Source organism: Oryctolagus cuniculus, chromosome 9 (assembly GCF_051225735.1).
Source record: "Oryctolagus cuniculus isolate XC-2025 breed Fujian yellow rabbit chromosome 9, ASM5122573v1, whole genome shotgun sequence".
Taxonomy (NCBI): Eukaryota; Metazoa; Chordata; class Mammalia; order Lagomorpha; family Leporidae; genus Oryctolagus; species Oryctolagus cuniculus.
The window spans coordinates 109,619,924-109,643,336 of record NC_142875.1 but is presented as its reverse complement, the minus strand read 5'-3'; the positions used below and the strand labels follow the sequence as shown (position 1 = coordinate 109,643,336).

General features: G+C 44.0%; 1 protein-coding gene across 7 annotated transcripts in view; it reads right to left on the bottom strand.

Moving 5' to 3' along the window:
* Positions 1–23,413, bottom strand: part of ETV6 (ETS variant transcription factor 6) — a 270,828-nt gene that overhangs the window by 155,172 nt on the left and 92,243 nt on the right. For 2 of the 7 annotated variants that reach the window (XM_070049388.2, XM_089304596.1), the window contains 2 exons: positions 15,531–15,693; positions 1,198–1,327 (listed from right to left, as the gene is read on the bottom strand). The exons of 1 other annotated variant lie outside the window; for it this stretch is intronic. In XM_070049388.2, the coding sequence (XP_069905489.2) occupies positions 1,198–1,234 (37 nt within the window). In that variant the 5' untranslated portion in view covers positions 1,235–1,327; positions 15,531–15,693. Of the gene's footprint in view, positions 1–1,197; positions 1,328–15,530; positions 15,694–23,413 lie in introns of those variants that run through there. 4 more of the 7 variants (XM_008259620.5, XM_089304595.1, XM_089304594.1 and 1 more) reach the window with 3 other exon arrangements.

The following is a 23,413-nucleotide window of genomic DNA, read 5'->3' as shown; positions in this document are numbered from 1 at the left end:
ACGCTGGAGGACGGGAAGGGTTCCCAGGGCTCCAGCTGCTTGCTGCTGTCATCACTGGGAGGCAGAAGGGATAATCCAGCAACATCTCCCCAGACCCTCTAGCACCCACAGTAATCCAAGTTCTGGAACTGTCACAGAAAAATAAAGAGGAGCCACATCATCTGTCTCTGCCTGCTCTCTGTCTTCTCTCTTCAGCCGCCAACCTTCTGGGGGCAGACGTTCCAAGCGGAGACTCACCAGGGAACACCGAACAAGAGAGATGATGAACACGATGAGGCCACACTGGAAACCCACTAGGGAAGGGTCAATGGGACCCCCATGTCCTCCTGTGAGGACCTGGGCCCTACTGAGATCAGGCTGGGAATCAAGTGTTCCATTCTTCCCAGGTGCCGAATCGTATTTTATCCCCTGGGCCGGGTAGCAGTGCAGGAAAGACACACAAAAAGGAAATGACAGGTGTCAACTGCTTTGGAGACTGGCATCAGCCTGTGATGCCTCAAGTACCTGGATCCCTGCCACCCATGTAGGAAACCTGGATTTAGTTCCAGGCCTCCGGCTCTGGCATGGCCCAGCCCTGGCTGTTGTAGGCATTTGGGGAGTGACCCGGTGGGTGGAAGATAATGTCCGTCTGTGTGCCTGTTTCTCTCTGCGTTTCTTTCAAATGACAACAAAAAAATAAGAAATCAAATAAAATGAAGAAAAGCAGCCAGCAAGAAAAAAAAAGAAAGGAGGTAGGGAAGGCTTATAAAGAAAGGGAAAGCTTAAAAACACGGGAAGGAGTTGACTCAAAAACTGATCAAAATGTTTAATCAAAGGAAATACCAGGCAATAAGTGGGAATTTAGGAATGCAGATAAACTTTGCAAATAGGCAAACTCACATTGCCCAACAGACGACTAAGCTGACGCTGCCATACATGCACATCTCCAGAGTTCTTTTTTTTTTTTTTTTTTACAAATCATCACCAGGACAAGATGAATGCACTGAGAAACAAGAAGAGGAATCTCAAATGTTTCGAGGCCATTCTGGGATGATGGAGTAAGATGCCAAAGCAGCAGGTGAAGTCACGGGAAAACAACCTCAGAACTCACCCTCCCTGACCCGGAGCCCACTGCCTGTCACTCCCACAGACAAGCAGGTGGCCCACCTGTCTTCCCCTTCCCCACGGCAGCCAAAGCCACGCGGCGCAAACACTCACGCAGGTGCGCTGGCAGGCGGATCGAGTCTTCCTCCATCCTGAGCGCTCGAGGCACTGGAACATGAAGTGGAGTCGAGGAAGCGTAACTCGGCACAGGGCTCTCAGGAGGTGTATATGAAATTCGTTCCTGCTGTTAAAAATAAGGGCAGGAAGAGGGGAGGGGAAGAGACAATGAAAACTTGGAATGGAGGTGTGAGCTTGTCCAGAGGGGTGGGGAGCAAGGCAGAGCTGGGGCTTTCTGAGCAATCTGACTGCTCTCTCTCAGTTGTCTACAGCTGTCTTCCATTTGGGATTGGTAACAAAACACGGGGAAGGGTGACAATAGGAATCAGGTCAATAGGTATGCACTCCCTGGTTTTCCAGGTAAAGAGGTGGGACACAGACTAAGGAATGAGAAAATACGCCTAAGAGAGTAGCTTCCAGACAACCTTTGCAAAAATTATTTTCCAAGACATATATTAATGTCACCAATACATTAAAACCACATTTTCTCATCCTGGACAATATCCCCAGCTTTTCATCAAAGTATGACTCTGTACTCAGATCCAAGGAGAAAGAGCTAAACAGAATGGAAAGCGATAGCTTAAAAAGTAAGTTCTAGACTTAGCTAATAAACCTATGAACACAGACAACCACTGCCCGATCTATCCTATGTTTAATTGCAGGAAGTTATCAGTATCTCCTTATTCCTTTGTTCTCCGCATCTGAATCAAGACTGCCTTTTTCTCCCAATAATTTCAGAGTTTGTTCCAGAATTATTTAAATATAAGGCAAGTTGTGGTTAAATAAGTACACTCATCAACCAAAATGGGGTGGGGACGACCTTGGTAGATCCACTGTTGAAATAAGCAGTGTTCTCTAGATCAATTAAAACAAAGTATACGGGATGGGAAGATTATTATTAGCTTTAAGTCCAAATGCTGCAAACACTGGCAAGAAAGCAGCTATTGTATTCAGCTACACAGCACCACAGTTTGCATCTCAGATCTGCACGCCAGCTAGCTTGACTTTCAGTGCACACATAAACATAACTTGTTATTGTTTGTGGTTTTTCTGGGCAAAGTCAAGTGGGACACACAAAGTCCAAAAATAAGTTGGGAAGAAAAGACCAGGAAGATGCCACTATGAAAACAAAAATCAAGAGCAAAAGAAAATCTTAAAAAGAAAGTGAAGTAGGTGTTTATGGTCTGGAAAGAGGGTTAAAAAAAAAAAAAAAACATTTTATATGTCAAGTGCGAAAGGGGAAGAAGAGGAATCCCCCAGCCCTAGAACCCAAGTAAAGCTGCTCTTCTGCTCACAGCCTGGAAAGTCTGGCGGTTGTGGTTGAAGTTTCAATTGTAAATGAATCTATACATATTGTTGTACACCTTGCTACACCTTCCCTAAGGCATCCACTAGGAACCATGAAGGCCCTTGGAATCTCTCTGCTTAAACATACATCCAATCAAGAGTTGCTGGTGACTTTCTTAATTAACGGCAAGCACATAAATCCCACATTTCATTTCTGCCACAGTCAAGATGGCCCGACAAAGGTCACCCAGGGGCACAACGTTTCTTCCTGAATTTGACCAACACCACACATACTGTGAACAACACTGACCTAAAGATCAGTTAGACATTTTGGTGTCTGCTTTGGGGTTGCTTGGGGGGTGCAGGCCAAGATACATAAACACACAAACGGGAAACACAACATCTATTTAGAGGTTTTTCAGGGTGAGATGGGCTTTTAAGCATTTCAGAGACTGTCTCGTATAACACGTTCTCCATGCTCTGCCACCCTCACATGATACTGGCTACCACCAAGCTCAATACACGGTTACACGGTTAGCTATCTACCACCGACTTTCTTCCCAGAAGTAGTATTCTGTTTTGTTAGGGTTTTACAGAAGCAGAACTTAGTGAAGAAATCATCATGTGGCCAAAGGGTCTCCTAATGGCACGGCTTGAGTGTGAGCACAAGAGATGCTGATCGGTACCGCAATGGAGGAACTCACAATACCCTCTCGGTAGCTCACCAGCGCGAGTGGCACCCAATCCCTGCCTCCCTAGCTCTATCAAGGGCAAGCTGGAGAAACCCAGCGCTCAAAGCTGATTTCACCTTCTCTCCTGCATCAACTCCTTCCAGCCTACTGATAAAAACCAAGCTAGGTACACCTTTAAAGTGTATAAAACCTGACTTGCTAAATTATCATTGTCTCGCACCTTCATCTCGGTGTACTTTCTTTGTAGTTTTGCATCCACACGGTTCCTGACCCCACAGCTGCAGGGGATTAAGGCCTTCCCTCACAAGCCATTCTGATGCAGACAGTTGTGCACTGTCACGATAAACCCAGAGCAGGAAGACCAGAAAGTAAGTGACTGTGACCCCTGCACTCCTCACATTCTGCATCATGGCTTCTCCTCCATCCAAGGTCACTACTGCAACACTCTAACTGCAGGTCAGGAAGCTCTTCTGAAAAGGTTCAATGAAGACGCCTGACAGTCACAGAAGAGAAGTTACCTTGACCAAGATGGGTAAAAGCAAAACGAGCATCTAGGACTTTGAAAATCTGCCAGCAGTCCCCCACTCCTCCCGTAACCTGGGCTCAGCAGCCAGCACAGCGCTCAGGGGACCCCAGAGAGGATGCTGCCCCAGGAGTGGGCCTCTATCCCAGGAAAATAGAACACACAGCAGGGATTCCACACTGCAGACCACACTCCTTTGGTCCCTCTTCGTGCATCTCCAGGGTGACTCACGTGGTCCTCGTGGTCCTCGTTTCTTATTCTCGTAGGATAACCACACACTTAATATCACAGTGGTGCATCAGCAGAGTATCAGCAATTAGAGAAGTCAAACAAATCCCACTATTTCACACAGAGACCGTTAGCCAGAATTGATTAAGGAGACTAACACCCAACCTCCCAAATAAAAGGAACCTCTTTCTTTTCCCACTTGCCTCTCTGGTCTCACCCTAGTTCATTCACCTCTAAAGCAAACTGTCAGACAAATGGAAACCAGAGGTGCTTTATTTTAACATTGTAAGGGCCAGGGGGGTGGGGGAAAGATAAGGATTTTCCCAAGAGGATTATAAACACTGGGTTAATTAAATTAAAATGCTACAGACAGTGCTGTTAATGCATTCAAGTGTCACAGGGGTGGGGGCTGGGGAGGAATAAACTGCCATTGGAGGTCAATGATGTGACTGAGAACACCCTGACACAGTTATATTATACTGCTTAGATCTTGGAAAAAAAAAAAAAAAAGAAAAAGAAAAAGAAAAACAGGTTGCTCTCAGATTTGCAGACCCAACCTATCAGACCAAGCGGCCGTACAAAAAGGAAGCGTGGCAGTCTCTGAGGCCGGTGGTGAGACCTCCAGCAAGGGTGCAGGGAGGCACAACCAAGAGCTGCACAGAGATCTGAGGAGAGAACACAAGGCTGAACTCAGTGAGGGCTGAAACAGAAATGCTGCTAATGGAGTGTGGTCCTGCAAACACAACTATGCAAACCAGGAAGACTTCAATTCCTGATCTTCATTCCTCTCCCAAACCAGACGGGCCAAGGAAGGGCGCCCGTCTAATTCCGTTCCTTTGTACACTAATGCTGAGGGACCTGGGACGTCTGTGTGAACGTACTTTGTGCACTATGGGAAAATGCAGTCCCCACCCTCAACCCAACCCAGGCTGCATATTACAGAAGACACAAAAAGTGAATATAGGGGTGGGTGTTGGGCGCAAAGGTTGAGCCGCTTCTTGAGATGCCCACATTCCATACTAGAGTTGCCTGGGTTTGCATCCTGGCTCTGCTTCCAATTCCAGCTTTCTGCTAATTCAGTCTCTGGGAGGCAGCAGGTGATGGCTCAAGCATGTGGATCCCTGTGACCTATATGGGAGACCTGGACTGAGTTCTGGCTCCAGGATTTGAGCTAGCCCAATCCCAACCATTGGAAGCATTTTTGGGGAGGAACCAGCGAATGGAAGCTCTCTCAGTCCATTTCTCCAACCCCCCTTTCAAATAAATCAAAATTAAAAATCACCCATTTAAAAAAATACTATTAACAAGTCTTTCCTTTTCAAAATTATTTGATACAGAACCCCTATAAATCACATTGAAACCACCCCCTACACACAGACATACACGCAGTCCATTTACACACATTTGTGGTCTCTGAAAAGGCTGAATAGTGGAGAAACAGCCTATGGCCAATGGTTCTTGAGAAATAAAGTATTCATGGAATTGAGAAAAACATAAATAAGGTTATTCTTGACAAAAGACGGTTGTCAAGTTGAATATCCCAATCCAAACTGCTCAAGACCGCAGTGCTTCATATTCTGGGATGTTTTGGGTTTTGGAGTAGTTGCATGTGTGTAACGAAATATCCTGGGGAAAGGACCCAACTCTAAACATGGAAGTCACTTATGTATCAAATGTATCTTACAAAGGCCTAGGAAGGTAATTCCATACATATCAGTGCGCCTTTGAACCGCTCCGGGAGGTCAGGTGTGGAATTTTTCACTTGTGGCAACATGTCAATTCTCAAAAAGATTTGAATTTTGGAGTATTTTTGGATTATGGTTTTTTTTTTTTCAGTTACAGAAGTTCAACCAATAATTTCAAATATTCCACTATCAGAGAGCTAAAGTGTCCTTGATTTAGGACTGTTTTCTAGAAATTGTCTCCATCCTCATTATAAATGCCATTATAAATTACCCCCAATGATGACTTCTGGAGCCCACGTCAGGAGACCTGAGAGGTAACAGTGCCACTGAAACAGAACAGTGACCATTCCCCTGGAGTGATGGAGGTTAAAAAAAAAAAGCCATAGGCACCCTTTTATCCTACCATACTACGGCATCCCCATACTTGTAACGGAAGGGCAAAGAGCAGGCACCACAGGCAGAGTGGTCACACACAGGTAATATTCAGTAGTTTAGGGAAGGGCTCTATTCCACCCTGTGGGTTTTCAGGAAAGCCGCCTGGCAAAGCCAGTGCTTGTACCATACCAACCTCTGTAGATTGCAGGGAAGAACTCTCTCCTCTGGGTAGCTATTCTGAGATGTACTAAACTGAAGTCTGCACACACAACTATTCAAGTACACTCCTCCAGCTGCGAAATGATACAAAGCAGTGGCCTTGGCTTACACTAAATAAGCTTTCCTGAACATGTTGCATCTGCACGTTACCAAAAACTGGAATAAAGTGAAATTTGAGCCGCCCAGTTTTCTAGGTTTTTGGTGTCGTTGATGCAGACAGACATACAAAAGAACCTACAAGAACACATGTTTGAATACCACTATCTTCTTCTTGAAGAAAAGCTGAGTATTTTGTCCACCCTCAAATTAAGTGAGATAAACCTAATAAAACTTAAGATGCAAACACCAGTGTTCTTTCCTAAATACACAGGGGTACTTCAAAAAGTTTGTAGAAAATGTAATCAAGAGATAATTTTATTGTGATTCCAATTTTGAAACCATGCATCTCTATGATGTTTTTGAAAACCCCTATTTACATGCACCTCAACAAAATCCTCGTATCAAAAGACTGACCTTAAAATTCCATTTTCCATGAACTTTTTCAAGTACCTTCATGTACTGCACGTACCATCACAGACGGTAACATTCTAGAATTTCCCCCACAAGGCCCCATCATTCCTTAGGATTTGGGAGTGAGAAAGAGCACTAAAGGCATTCGAATGGGGATTGTGATGTAGAAAACCAGATCCATCAAGTCAGAGACGTGAGCTGTGATGATTTCTTTCCGTCTCAGAGTGCTCCAGGACAAATGCACACCACAGGCTCAACCTGGCTCTCCCCTATGCCCAGGACCTCCTAGATGCTGAGCCATTAGATCTTTACCAACCAAACGCTGTTTGGCTTTGCACACACTGAGGCACGCCTACCAACACTTTCTGGGACAAACTAGGACTGTCCTACACGCTGGCTCTCAGGAACTTCCTCCCTAGGTGGCCCAGTCAGCCAGTTCAGCCTTGGGGAGAGGGTGTGTCCCAGACCCATCACACCCAGCACAACAATGTGGGACTCTTCCTATGAGCCCAGCCTCCTCAGTCTAAAGGACAGCACTGTCCCTGGAAGTTTATGAAGATGGCTCGGCCCTGAAATAGGTAGAGTCTTGTTTCAATGAGAAATGACAGTTGCTTTCCCTGCCTCGCTGACTGGTTCCATCCTCAAAGCAGAAGACAGTGCACTGCCTCTGACGAACAGATGCAATTAATTGGAAGTATCTGCAGTCTTTCTTCCATTCAGATCTATGTCATCCAGGCACCGTGAGGTTAAGACAAGAACCTGGGGCCAGCAGCTTGTAACAGCAGCATCCTATATGAGCACCAGTTCCTCTTCCAATCTAGCTCCCTGCTACTGCACCTGGGAAGGCAGCTGAAGATGTCTCAAGTGCTTGGACCCCTGTCACCCATGTAGGAGATCAGGACAGAGTTCCAGGCTCCTGGTTTCTTCCTGGCTCAGCCCAGCTGTTGCAGTCACTTGGGGAATGAATAGCAGAATGGGAGATCCGTCTCTGTGTCTCTCCCTTTCTGTCACTCAGCCTTTCAAAAATAAATAAATCTTTATAAAACAAAGAAAAAAAGAATATTAGCCATAGGGCTGACAATCAGGCTTTGCTATAAAAAGTCGTCAATATTTTCCCCCTATGATTGTTACACAGCTCAGCATTCCTCATAGGTCCACTATGAACCTAGCCCTCTAACAAGAATTATGAATTATACAATCAGAAGCTCTAGCATTTCCGGGATGGCTCCGAAATTTAAAATTGTGTCATTTCCTAAAGGGAGAGATAGACTCCAATACAAAATAGGGCGTGACTTCAACATCCTACTCTCATCAATGGACAGGTAATCCAGACAGAAAAATCAATAAAGATACATGGGAGCTGAAACATACTCTCAAACAAATGGATCTAACAGATATTTATAGGACATTTCATTCAACAGGTACAGAAAACACACTCTTCTCATCAGCAAATGGAACATTTTCTAGGAGAGACCACATATTAGGCCACAGAGTACATCTCAGCAAATTTAAAAAGATTGAAATCATATCATGTATCTTCTCACATCATAAAGGAATAAAGCTAATAAAATAATAGAAATCAACAAGAACAGAACAAATACTTGGAAAATAAGTAGCATGCTACTGAATGATCAATGAGCCACTGAAATTAGAGGAAACCAAAAACTTTCTTGAAATAAATGAAAATGAAAACACAACATATCAAAACATGTGGAATGCTGCAAAAGCAGTATTGAGGGAATTTTATTGCATTAAGTGCTTACATTTAAAAAAAAGTCTCAAATTAAAGATGTAATGATATACTTTGAAGACTTAGAAAAACAAGAACAAACCAAATCCAAGATCAGCAGTAAGCGAGAAATAATAAGGATCAAAACACAAATAAATGGGCCGGCGCCGCGGCTCACTAGGCTAATCCTCCGCCTAGCGGCGCCGGCACACCGGGTTCTAGTCCCGGTCGGGGCACCGGATTCTGTCCCGGTTGCCCTCTTCCAGGCCAGCCCTCTGCTGTGGCCCGGGAGTGCAGTGGAGGATGGCCCAGGTGCTTGGGCCCTGCACCCCATGGGAGACCAGGAAAAGCACCTGGCTCCTGGCTCCCGCCATCGGGTCAGCGCGGTGCGCCGGCTGCAGCGCGCCGGCCGCGGCGGCCATTGGAGGGTGAACCAACGGCAAAGGAAGACCTTTCTCTCTGTCTCTCTCTCTCACTGTCCACTCTGCCTGTCAAAAAAAAAAAAAAAAACAAACAAACAAACAAAAAAAAAACAAATAAATGAAATTGTAACTAAAAATACAAAAGATCAATAAAACAAAAAGTTGGGTTTCTGAGAAAGTAAACAAAATAGATAAATTTCTAGCCAGACTAACAAAGAAAAAAGAAAAAAAACTCAAAAAACTCAAATAAATAAAATTAGAAATGAAAAGACGTTACAATCAACACCACTGAAATACAAAGGATCATATAAGAAACTATTAGGAAGAGCCATATGCTAATAAACTAGAAAATCTTGAAGAAACAGGAAAATTCTTGTATTCATATAACCTACCAAGACTAACTCAAGAAAATATAGACAATCTAAACAGACCCATAACAAACAATGAGATGGAAGCAGTAATTCAAAGTCTTCCACCAAGGAAAGGTCTAGGACCCGATGGCTTTACTACTACATTCTACAAATCATTCAGAGAGAAAGTAACTCCAATACTCTCCAAACTACTCCAAAACATTGAACAGGATGGAACTCTGCCAAACACTTTTTAGGAGGCCAGCACTACTTTGACATCAAAACCAAAGACGTGAAAACTACAGACCTATATCCTTAATGAACATAGATGCAAAGGTTTTCAACAAGATACTAGCAAATCAAATCCAAAACCACATCAAAAAGATCTTACATCATGATTAAGTATGATTTACCCTAGAAAAGCAAGGGTGATTCAACATTCAAAAATCAATAAGCGTCATAAATCACATTAATAGAATGAAGAACAAAAAGCATATGGGTATCTCAACAGATGCAGAGAAAGCATTTGATAAGATTCAACACATTCATGATAAAACCCCCCACAAACTAGGTATAGAAGGAACATTCCTCAAAATTATAAAGGCTGCATGTGATAAACCAATAGCCAATATCATACTTAATGGGGAAAATCTGCAATTACTTTAAAATTTATTGTATATGTGTGAAATGGTCATTTTTCCATTAAATTATTGCTTATGGCCATTATCTATATTCCCACTAAACTAGGGTCTTTTTGTTTTTTACTTGTTCAACTTCTTACTCATTGAAGTATTAAGCTTTTTACTGTAATGTAAATTTAAAATATGTTATCTCAAAAACTAAAGAAAAACACAGAAGTAAGGGAGATGGAAAGAGGATAACAGGGAAGGGGGGGAGGAAGGGAAGGAAGAAGGGAATATCACTATGTTCTTACACTTGTATCTACGATGCACACTGAATCTGTTTAAAAACTAATTAAGAATTAAATTGTGTCATTTCTCTCACACACATATACTTGCATGCACACACATGCACGAGTACTCATACAATAAATGCTCACACCTCCCAGAATACATGTCCCAGTTTTAGTTGGACAATACAGTCGCTGTAAGGATCAAGGAAGGGAGCTAGCACTAAGGGAACTGTGGTGTGTGCCTCCCACAAAGTCTTTATTCTGTTTCAGTCTCACATCTACCCTTCAGGGAGGACTTTCTTGTCTCTGTTCCACAATAAGGAGCCTGATCTGAAGATCACAGCAGTTAAGCCACCTGCTCAAGGCACCAGCTCTGGACTTGGTGAGGCTGGTGTTTGGGCTGGCCTAACTCCACTCCTTGGAGTTGCTTCTAATAAAGACAAGACATAAGAAATTGTGTTGATGTAAGAGCAGCCAGTCAGCAATGGCTTGACAGCCTGTGGGGAACGCCAAGAGGTAAGTTCACACTTGTAAGAACTCTGGTGGCCTTCAGCTATTTCTCATTGCTTGGCCTCCTCAATCCTCAGAGAACTCCAGTTGGAGGCTTCAGAGGATGCCACATGCACACGCCTGCTGCTCATTCTACGGGGAGCCCTGACTCAAAGTCTAAGTCCATTTGGCGGGAGCAAGGGGACTAAAGATGGTGTATGAGACGTGTTTTCCTGGCACGAAGGACCTTGGAGTGGGAGTAGCCATCAGAATTCATCCAGGGATCTCTACAAGAGGAATTCAAAAAGTTCATGGAAAGATAGAATTAAAGGATCAACTTATTTTGGTGTGAAAAAAGTGAAATCCATGCATACATGTTCTGTTCAGAATATACATTTTCCATAAACTTTGTGAAGAGTCCCTCATATTAACTGCGGGTCACCATCCCAGCATTTACCAGGGCAGGCACGGATCACCTGCACTTACAAAAGAGCTCCACCTTATAGAGAAATCCCATCTTGAACGCTCTTGTCAAAAGACACTACTTTTCATTCCTAATATTTTCTTGAACAATAAGAGGTCATTTCCCTTTCTCAACTCCTTTCCATGGGTCCAAATGCACAGGGGGACATAAAGAGCAGGGAGGGGGGAAAGTTCCTGACAACAGTTACTGGTGCTGGCAGTAGGCAGATCTCTACACCCAGGAGTGAAGTCTGCCTCCCAAAATCCAGGGACCACAAAGGAGGGCTAGCCGGAGGCACAGGATAGGTGTGGTCAGTGTGGGAAAACGGAAAGGATGCATGTAAGAAGAGTCCAGGCTTCTTTGTCCAAGCAGACAGGGCAGAGCCAGCAACACAGCCCTTCGAACAGCTCACGCCTCCACAGTGTCACTTATTGCACCCCCTAAAGCTGACTTCAGCTGAGGCTGCACAGTTACTCCACAGGGGCTTCTGCCCTGGGAAGAGGTTTCCATAGATTCCTTAAAACTCCAAGATGCTGCTTCAGTACAATCTTATACCCCTTCGCAAGTCAAAGATTATTTTTTAAGACAGGTTTTTAAGACAGAGAGAGGGAGAGACAAAGAGAGACAGATCTTCCATCCATTGGTTCACTCCCCAAAATGGTCTTAATGGCCAGGGCTGGGCCAGGCTGAAGCCAGGAGCCTGGAACTCCATATAAGTCTCCTACCTGGGTGGTAGGGTTCCAGGCACTTAGGCCATACTCTGATGCCTTCCCAGGTCATTTGCAGGGAGCTGGATCAGAAAAGGGGCAGGTGGTTCTCCAACTGGCAGTCATATAGGATGCCCATATCACAGGTAGTAGCTAACCCGCAACACCCAAGTCAAAGCTTATTAATAACAGTCTGGGCAGAAAAGCTCCAAATCCAACATGAAAACCTCAATCCCCATCTCCAACAATCAGCCCCCGAGGTCCCCTTTCAGGACCTTTGGGTTCTACTGAACAAAAGTTGAAAAATCGCTCATTTCTAGAATGAAGAGCAATCCATTTAAATATAAACACCAAAGCAAAAACACTCAAATAGATTTCTTCACTGTTCCCATTTTAAAGCATTACAATTAAGATGCTTTCCAGGGGCCGGTGCAGTGTTGCAGTGGGTTAAAGCCCTGACCTGAAGCGCCGGCATCTCATATGGGCGCCGGTTCTAGTCGGCTGCTCCTCTTCTGATCCAGCCCTCTGCTGTGGCCTGGGATAGCAGTGGAAGATGGCCCAAGTCCTTGGGCCCCTGCACTCATGTGGAGACCCGGAAGAAGCTCCTGGCTCCGGGTTGGCACAGCTCTGGCCATTGTGGCCATCTGGGGAGTGAACCAGCAGATGGAAGACCTCTCTCTCTCTCTCTCTCTCTTTCTCTCCCTCTCTCTCTCTCTCTTTCTAACTCTTTCAAATAAATAAAATAAATATTTTTAAAAAAAAAGATCCTTTCCACTCCTAAGATCTCATGAAATTCTGTTCCTCTTTTCCTTTTCCTGAATTTCTTAGATAGTTCTGCCATGAACAGTAAGCAGAATCTAAAACTGTGATTCCAGGGAGGTCAATGGAGCTGGCACAGCTTTAAGGACGCATGGGTAGTTGGCTCATTTGGCTGCAACCCAGCACGGATGCCCATGCAGGCAAGGGGACAAGCTTCAGACCTGGACAGGAAAATTAAATTCGCGCCATTCTATGGCCCTAGACTACAGCGCCGACCCCTGCCTTGCTGCAGATGATTGCTTTTGCTGAGAGGAGAGATGAGATGAACACAAGCCTGTATCATAGCTCCCGGAAGCCCCATAAAACTGCACGTCCCGCTGACAGTGGGTCGACAGCAGCACTGCAGCCCAGGAGAGGGGGGTGACTTTCTGCATACAGAACCATCAGGTGTTACCTCTGGGGACAACAGTCTTGCTGTTGGATTTATCCAGAAATGCCCTTAAGCTTTTGATCTACCCTTGGAAAGAGGGTCACTAAATCCTTTCTTCCTATTTCTAACAGCAGAAGAAACAGGTACTTAAATTAACAGCAGCTTGTATCCTGGGTACAACAAAGTGGCCAAGTTCGGCTCTTTATTACCTGCCTTCTCCTTGGTTAATGCTATTCCCTTTAATGGTCTGGCTATTACAATTAGCCAATCTGTGTTGTCCCTGCCTGGGGCTAACAAGTAATGAACTGAGAGAGTTGCTATTTAACTGTATCAAGGGTGCCATTAGAGAGACTTCTCATTTCTCTGCCAACCCCCTTCCCTCCCAAGATGCGAGCTAACTTCCAGGCCTGTACTCCAGTCATGTGACTTCTCTTATAGTCAGTCACAGCACCCTGGGGCTGAAGCTCCCCCAGGGACTCAGGGGACTTAAAGCAGGGCAGATGAAAGGTCGAGGGTCAGGCTCCTACAGCCAGTGGCAGCCCAAGGGTTGCCCTGGAACTTGGGCAATAACACCATATTCTAGCTTCAGAAGCCCTTCACCCTGTCCTCTCTCTCTCACAGCATCTTTCAAGACTCTGTTCTTGGTCATTTCATTCTTTAGTGGGTCTATCCTGGAGGCTTATAAAAGGGGGAGGCAGGGAGAGGGAGAGGGAGAAAGAGAGAAGCTAGGGCTCAAATCTGCAACCCCAGTGCACTGCTGGGGACGGCTGGGGTGAGGCCTATCCACCTTCTTTAAAAGGAAAAAGATTGTCAGCCCCATGATTTATCTTTACAGGATACCTATAGATTCAGTGGACCACACAGGTCTAATAAGAAACTGAAGGTTTCAAAGACTTAACATAAGAGCAAGGGAAGAAGATTTACATTGGGATTCAAATGAAGGGAAAAGCTCAATGAAGCTCTGTATTCGCTGCTGCTATCCAGACTCTGGGGAGCCCCGTGAAGCTGGGGTACAAAACCCTGCAAGACGCTCACTGCTACTCTCACCCCGGGCTCCCCTATCACCAGGGAAGAAGGCTGGTTACACCCACTACCACAGGACAGCTGAAATTCCCTTGCTCTGCTCCTGTCAGATTCTTCCTGGGTTACTTCAGGCTGAGAAGTGCATATAAATAGAGAAAGCCTTGTAAAATACACCTAGACTAAGAAGCACAAATTAGATCTGGGAACGATTTATACTTTGAAAAATGGTCACTGCCAAGACACAACAGGGCCAAATAACACTCTACGAAGAAGGCAATGGAAAAGAGAAAGGTTCACACTGCCTCAGTGTTGCTGGAGGAGAAATGGGGATAACCATGGCCAGCATTTACCGTCACGTGCTGTTACTTCAAAAGCAAAGGTGAAGCCTAGCAGATACTCCGAGTTTCCTGAAACAAAAGCTCTCTGTGAGGAAGAATTTGCAAAATTCCCAGGTAATCATTACTTTATGTATGCTTGAAGAATTAAACCTGTCTTGATGGAGTAAAATGGAAAAGAATTGAGAACAAGATTGAAGACTGACAAAAGACTTAAGTCCCTCCCCAGCTTATAACTCTAAAAAGCAACATACAATCTCATACAATGATCAGGAGTGTTGCACACTTGTGTTTCCTCTTTTAGAAAAACTTGTCCAGAAGTAATAAGCACTCTGACATGCTATTTGTACCCAGCCTTGTCAAAAAGCATAAAGACTGCCTGATTCTTATACAAAGCCAGAAATCTTATAGGGCCTTGGACGGCCTCTTCTCCTTCAATGGCGTCATGGTTAAAAAAGACCCAAGAGATTTGCTTTGCACAACAAATTCCTGAACCAGGTTTTGCTGACAAGGTGAGTATTCCTATGAAAACGCCATTGGTAGGGGTTCCATTTCAAAAAGGAAACGACAGGAATGGGAATGGAATATGGAAGGACACATGCACACAATGGCAACGGTGATTAACAGAATATCAAGCAGCTTGAAGTAAGCAGGAAATGTGGGGCTTTGCTCTTGTAGCCCCATTGTTAAGATTAATTAAGAGTTTGTTTTACATAAGATCTGTGCCTTCATTAAAACTATTAGTGCTGAACTACATGAAAACCACATTTGAATTTCCACCTGCTGTAGGGACTCAGGAAACACACATTAAAAACCAGCATTCTAAATCTTGGCTGCAAATCGGAATCGCCTAGAGAAACTTAAAAAATCCTAGTGTGTCCAAGTAAATCAGAGGCTGGGGTGACAGAAGCCAAGCGCTCAGACTGCTCAACTCCTCAGCTGATTGCAACACGTAGCATCAAGGATGAGAATCCCTGTCTCGAGCATGTGAATCACTTTCTACGCTGAGACATGAGTGAAATAAATCGACATGATGAATGATTCTTTCACAATCCATTTTAGAAACCATATTAATTAATTGGCTATTTGTCCCTCCCACCTGCGTTAGCTGCCACTGTCCTGCCTTTAACCATAGCACAGAGATCACCAGGGTAATACAGGAAGGTCTTGAGTGATAACTGCCTGACTTACATATGAACGACGGCTCAGACACGTGTGTGTGCACACCGTGGTTCCTATTCTCTCCCGGCTGTCGATGGAGATCCACCCGCCATGGCCACCCCAGCAAGGCTCAGCTTCACTTTCTGGAGCTCTGACTGCACTTGAGCTGTGCGGTGCGAGCAGAATGAAGTTGCTGAAAGAGAAGCAGGGAATGAAAACCTGTTCCCCTTTCTGGTCTGCACTCACTCCCCTGTCTCCCACCCAGAAGAGTCTCTGTCCGTCTGCATGTGCTCAGGCTCCAGACCTCCTCCTGCTGCTCAGAATGGATTCACATCAAGCAGCTGGTAGACCGGGGAGCTGTCATGGGGAATAACGCCCCTGATGGCTGTCATGTCCCACATGGGGAATGACGTCCATGTGGCCAGTGCACCACAATTTCCACCAAAAGTCACCTTGCTACTAGTGGGTAGGTTTAATTTTTGCATTCTGAATTAACTGGTTATAACTTGGAGGAATGCCTTCCATTCAAAGCAGCTGACTTCTTAGTCAGATCTTAGAACTCTTAAGAGCTTACTAAGGCTCTTAACTACAATCAAAGCCCTTTAGTTACGTGACTATATCCTCCTAACACTCCCAGGAGTTTTGTCACCAGAAATAACACAAAATCTCCTTGAAAGATGTAGAAACTGAGGTTGAAGACCCTTGGTAAACCAACCACACAACCACTCTGGATGGAGCTAGCACACCTAAACCCAATGATGTCTTCTTTCTCCAGAGTACACCTTCTACCTATAACATCTTTTTAAACTGTGGTCATCACAATAAAATCTGTGTACAACGTGGGCATGAAGAGTAACAGTGGTTAACTCAAGAACCTAACTGATTTATTTACTCATTTCCTAATAAAAACATTTTCAAGGAATGGGCTTTTATCCTAGCAGTTAAGACACCTGCATCCTACGTCACGGTGCCCAGATATAATTTCTGGCATGAGCTTCTGATTCCAGCATCCTGCTAAGGCAGACCCTGGAAGGCAGAAGTGACGGCTAAGTAATGGAGTTGCAGCCACCCGCGTGGGAAACCTGGACTGTGTTCTCAACCAGCTTCTGTGTTGTTTTTATTTTATTTTATTTTTTATTTTTGATAGGCAGAGTGAACAGTGAGAGAAAGAGACAGAGAGAAAGGTCTTCCTATGCCGTTGATTCACCTTCCAATGGCTGCCACGGCCGGCGCGCTGCGCTGATCCAATGGCAGGAGCCAGGTACTTATCCTGGTCTCCCACGGGATGCAGGGCCCAAGCGCTTGGGCCATCCTCCACTGCACTCCCTGGCCACAGCAGAGAGCTGGCCTGGAAGAGGGGCAACCGGGACAGAATCCGGCGCCCCGACCGGGACTAGAACCCAGTGTGCCGGCGCCGCAAGGGGGAGGATTAGCCTAGTGAGCCGCGGCGCCGGCCCCAGCTTCTGTTTTGTTCTAGTCCCAGCAGTTGTATTTGGGGAGTGAACCAACAGACAGGAGCTATCTTTCTCTCTGCCCCTCAAGTAAATAATTTTTTTTAATTAAAGAAAAAAATTCACTGGAAAACAAAATTTTCAACAGTTCCCAAGTACCCTGAAACTATTAGTATTTTATCTCTTGTTCCTCTAAGCAAAATGCAAGTCTGAAACAGGGATGGAATTGTGGCCTGAATATGGGTAGTGACATCTAAAATTCACTGGGGTGTTGAAATGACACTAGAGTAGGGAGTAGGATTCTCTTTGCATCCTTAGAAAGCAACTCGTAAACCAAGCTGTGAAAGCGTGCTACAGCACCACCAGTCATGCCTCAACCGGGCCTTCAACAATGGCTCTAACGTATAGCTGCCAAAACGGAAGTGCCTGAAAAAGAAGATCTGGAACATTTAGCAAAAATTTGACAGAAGGACTCTGAAAATCACTTAGAACTTGCAGGGTCGACACTGGATCCAAAAGCAGAGCTAATATTTCCTTGAATGCAATGGCATTTCCCTTTGCTCGTCTGATGTTTCATTCCTTGCCACATGCGGATCAAGTCACCGAGAGTTCGGCCTCAGAAAGGTGAAAAGATGGAAACAACACAAATCACAAAGCACGACTGTAGTTCTTCGTTCCCATGAGAGTCCATGCTTTCTGAGTGGTTGGAAATGAACTTGAAAAGCGTTCTGATTAACGCAGGCAAAGCTTTCTTCTCAATTAACTTGCTCTTATTAAAACGGACTTTCCCACCCTCAACTGTCACAGACACATCCATGCAAACAGCATGTTAACAGAATGGGAAAATGGTTTCTAGCTTTTGAAGTCCAGCAACAATCACTGGAAAAAAGTCCTACAACCCTTCTGATGGATCCCACAGGGTGCTGTCTACACTGGCACTGTCCAACAGAAACAGAAGTCAAGCCAATGCGTGATTTAACATTTTTTTAAGTAGCCACATTAAAGAGAGAGACAGGTAAAATTAATCTAAATAATATATCACAGTTACCCCAAAAGATCCAAAATACTTTTTCAACATGTAATCAGTACATATAATTGCTGAGATGCTTTACCGTATTTTGCTCGTTAACTCTTACAAATCCAGAATTTAGTTCGTATTGTAGCTCATGTCAAATCAGACACTCTACGCTGGCTGCAGCTGACCTGTCTATGTGCATCTCATACAGTTTGCAGCTGAAGTTGTCCATTCACATACCCAAGCTATTCCACATACACTCAAAAGGTTTTAATGACTGAGCCAGGTATGTTGCAAAATTAATGTAATGAAAATTAAATAAGAATTCCATTTCTCTGCATCACTAGATGTAGCCACACTGTGCACTCCAAGTCAGACATGGGGACAACACCATCCCAGGATGGGGAGGCACCCCGCAAGGCAATGTTATTCCTACCCCTTCAGACACATCAGACAGTCCGGGTAGACAATGACTGCAGATGCTCTGTGCTCTTCTTCAGGTCTCCAAGGTGATGGTCATCAGATTCCTGCAAGCTTGAACCACGGATAGAGAAGGAATAGGGGACAGAGGCACTCACCTGCCCATATTCAGATGCCATGAGCCTCTGAGCAGAAACAGTAGTTCAGCCTTCATCAAATAAAGTCTTGTCTTTCTCTTTTTCCCTCCCTTCTTCCATTCCCAGCTCTAAAACTACCTAACCTATTTCCTAAGGTGCTTAAAAACATGTTGGTTCAGGACACCACTTTGCAGAGTTTCAGCTCTCCTTCCCAATGCAAATTATCACTATGCATGGCAACCCTTCTTCATTTGGATCATTACAGAACTTGGCCACAAGACTACCTAGAAAATACAACCTGTAACTCCTGGATCTTGGAGCAATTTGTATAATATTTATTTCTATGATCTAGAATGCGAGCCCTAAAAGTGAAGCTTAAACATCTTCAAAAGATAATATGCACTTCTCAGTGGAAGACGTATAATGAGAAGAAAGTAGAATTAAAATGGAAGCTCCACATGAAGTTAAAATGCATGACTCTAGTCTCCTTCAGAGCTTGTTTGTGTTGGCCATGTTGTCATCTTTCAACCTGGTCTGACTTCCAGCCTGTAGCTAATGCAGTTGTTGGAAAGTAACACAGACTTCCCAGCTTATGACTGTCTGATATTCCACCCAAAGGAACTGTTCTTAAAAGAAAGGGTGTTACATAAGGACTCTTGAAAGAATACAAGGGTGCTTCAAAATGTTGTGAGAACTGGAATTAAAAGATAAGCTTGTTTGGGTGCAAATTTGAAATCTATGATGTGATAGAATCTTCAAAAAAGTTCATGAAAGGGGCATATTATGAAAAAATTATGCATGAATTTCAAGCTTTGTTTACACCAAAATAAACTTATCTTTTAATTCCATCTTCCTAACTTCTTGAAGTACCCTTATACATTTCCTTACACCACATAATCAATCTCTTACTAAGACTACAGTCTTAATGCAACTTGTGTTTATTTTTTTGCCCATGCTAGCCATGCTTACTTGCTTTCCTTCTCCTACTGACAAAGCTAAAAATTAACAAAAGCATAAGACTGAACACATTCATTACTCCCTCCATTTGATTCTTCCCATTAAAACTAGAAACAGTACAAAAAGGTGAAGGGGCAGACCTGAGTCTCACTATCATTGGGTCGTTATAAAATGGGGACAACGGTGCTGAGTGATAAGGTCTTTAGTAAATCAAGTGAGTTAAAATACTTGAAAAAGGTCATGAAAATCATGATGTATTAATATTATGCAATCATTTCCATTTCTCACAGCCTTTGGTTCAAAGGTTAATGCTGCTTCGTTGTGGATGCCTTTTGTCAAGTGCTTAAGAAAAATTAAGGTGCAATATCTCACTGCATTACAACATTTGACAAACATTAGATCAGAGAGAATTTTCCTCAGACTTGAAAAATCAGTCAATTCAATTTCCAGAGACTGGCCTTGAGTGTGTCACATCTAGATTACAGGGCAAATAATGAGAAAATGGAAATCTCCAAATGTCCCTGAGACTCCTGTGACCTAAACAGTAATCCCACTTGCTTTAAACCACTGTTAATAAACATGTACTAGTTCCATAAAGGTGTTTAGGAATCCTCTTAGAGTTGCTCGTAAGGTTTTAACTCCATCATCCCAACTCAGGCTTTAAGCAGGTCTCTTGCCACCCCTGGTCTCAGCTGTGGATGTCTCTCATTCAGTGCTTCCTGTCCTGCCTTGGGAATGACCCAGGCCAAGTGTCTGGCCCCTGCTTGCCTGACGTACTCAGCAGACCTTGCCCTTGAGTTTGGATACAGGCTTATTCATCACAATCTCTTGCTTCCAGGTCCATGGTTCATAAGAGCTTGACTCTGATTTTCCTGGGTCTACATCCCCAGTTGGGGGTTGACCTCACCCTCATCTGACTCTCCTTCAAATCACAGACAGCTCCAGGCTTTCCCACCCACCCAGGAGGGAAGGCTGTGATTAGAAGAGAACTTGACGAGAGCAAGGACCTTGTCTGTCTCATTCAACTTGCAGTGGGCACCTGTCAAGCAGTGAATGAATGAGTGAGTGAGGCAGGCACTCTCAGAATTTTTTGGGGCCACTGCAAACTCATCTTTTGTCCTGTTTCCAGCTAGGTCTGTCTGATGATTTACAAAGGTTTAAGTTCAACCGTCTATATAACAATCCATCCTGTCCCCACCACTCCTTCTCATTTTCCTTCTCCCCAAGGAATGCATCCGCTGCCTTCTCTTCCAATTCTATGACTTGTTTTTCAGCCTTATTCCAGTCCACTCCAAGTTCCCGGAACACTTTGCCTACTATCATCGCATCCCATCAAGTCTGATGCCTTGCATATTTGTGCACTTTTGTCATTAGAAAGTATAAATATTTCCTAATGTGTTTATCCTTATTCCAACCATACCACCATAACTCAAAAATACCTTAGAAACACCTCTTAAAGGACTTTCAGAACGTAATCATTTACTGCCATTTCTTGTACCTGATCAAAAACCATGTCAAGTATAGTTTGTCAACTATGATACCCCATGAAGTCACTGTTTCTAAGATAAGAATCCTATCTCAAGGATAAGAGTTATTCATCCCTCCAATTTATTTATATAATGTTTCTCAGCTAGGCTAGAACAGTGGGACGCAGACTTAGCTTGTGTTGTTGACTACTTGGCCCCAAATATGGTGCTTGATAAACTGCCGATACTTAAGTACTGACAAATGAACAAAACAATGAGCTGAAGGCCCTTATGAGAGACTTTTCTTTGATTCCGCAAATACATGCCTGGCTCTAGGTGCTAAGAACACTGAAAGAGTAAGAAAAGGAAAAATCTTAATCTTCTTTAAGGAGCTTGTAGTCTATAGGAGTGAGAGTGGGAGAAGGGGACTTACGAGGAAAGGAATAAAAAACCTGTCATTTATTGTTAATACATTTATTGTTTTGTTTATTGTCATTTATTGTAAATTCATGTAACAAGCACAAATATTTCAGTCTAACTTCCCAACAATCAAATAACATTTTAATTCTAGTTTTAAAGACTACAACTTTGGGATTTAGCAACATCCCCTAACTTGCATAGTATTAGTAAGTGACAAGCCAAGCTCAGAACCAGAGCCTACTGATAGCATCGTATAGGTCCTTTCTTTGATTCACCTAGCACTGGCTGAACAATTCCGTGACTGGGTCTGTCTTTTAAAGAGGGTGACTTTTGACACTCTGAAGGAGACAACCCTGACAAAGATATGACTGCTTCTTAGTTCTCCCTTGTGACAATCACTACACAACACACACACACACACACACACACAGATCTCTTTGCTGATGAAGTCTAAGCAGTGCTCCGAAGACCAGTCCCCAAACCCCCAACTCAAACATGAAACAGCCAAGGGCTCAATCCGCTGAGGAACTGTGACCATGACCCCTGCTCCATGGTGATGCCGGGCAAAGGCCCACTTTAAGTAGAGGTTGCCGTGTGAAGTTTGGCCAGCCTGCAAACAGCCCTGGAGGGCTGGATGGATCAACAGGGCACACATAACATTTGATAGCAGAAGGGGGCTTACAAGCAGGAGCCAGCATCATTAGAAGGGGCCACTGTGCCCCCTTTGAGACATATGCATAAAAGACCAGGCATTGTACCCATTCTTGTAAAGTAGGAGATGAAAAATGGAGCCTTTCCAGATTCATCTCAAGGACATTTTTAAGAGCCAAGAGGTCTCACACTGTTACCGCAAAAGGCATGAGAAACTCCTTAGATTTCCTCCCTCAATTGAGGAATGATCAAGAGCTGTGGCTTGGAAACACCCAGGCATACTCTGAATTTTGGCTCTCGCCCTTACCATGTGACTTTCCCCAAGTCTCAGTTTCTTCATCTATAAAATGGAGTAATGACAACACCAGCCCTACCTCATAAGAGTATGAGGACTAAAGGCGATAACACAGTGGAATTTAGCAAACAGCCTGGGTGGAGCAGAACAAGCTTAATAAACATTAATGACAAAGGTATATGTGAAGCATTGCAGCAAATCTTAAGGAATTACCAACGCACAGACATACAGACATGGTCGTTTCCAAAATGTCTCAGGGGCTCCACCTGTGCTGGGCTAAGAGCTCACCCAATTACACAGAGGGCTATGCGATAAAAGACATGATGTTCATGCGAAACTGCTGGCTGAACTTATCCCTCTTGGAGTTTAAGTCATTGTCAAGTGCCTCTGCAAATCATCTCTTGTTAAACAAAGGCAAAATAGAATAAGAATGGGAAAAGGACTCAAAAGACCTGTTCCTATAAAGATACTGCAATACACATCCTAAAATGATCAGATAACCCATCTATCTAGATTGGCTAGATACTCGATGAGGAATAATTCAAGGTAATTTCTGCAACTCCATTACCCAAGCTCTGCCCACAGGGAAAATGCACATTTGCTTCTTTTGATTAACATGTAGTGGCTACAGGTAAAACATCAAGAGGTCTGCTGAACAGAGGTTTCCCTGCTAAGACAACAATCAGATGAGCTGGCCATCTGTCAGCTTCAGCTCTACCTGAACTCTAATACCGTTCAGCCCAGATCAACTCTTTAATACTGTTCAGCACAGCAGATGTGTATGGGGTGGGGAGCGGGTGTTGGTGTTGGAGGTATGAAAGATGCCAGCATTGTTTTAGTAACAAATGCATTTCATTTCCTGCATTGAGGTTACTGGTTCTTTGCCAAAACCAGACAGTTGGTTCTATAACCATTCGAGGACAGCATGGCACAGGCACACTTGTCACAACAACCTGGTGGGATTATTCACTGGCCATCTCCACCACGCACCCAATTCTCCTTTACCTGTTATAGTCTTCAATAACCTCCAAAATGCAGTGGAGAAGGAAGAATGGAAGTAAGATAATATATCACAGATCAGTGTGCAGAAGAAAGGCTAAG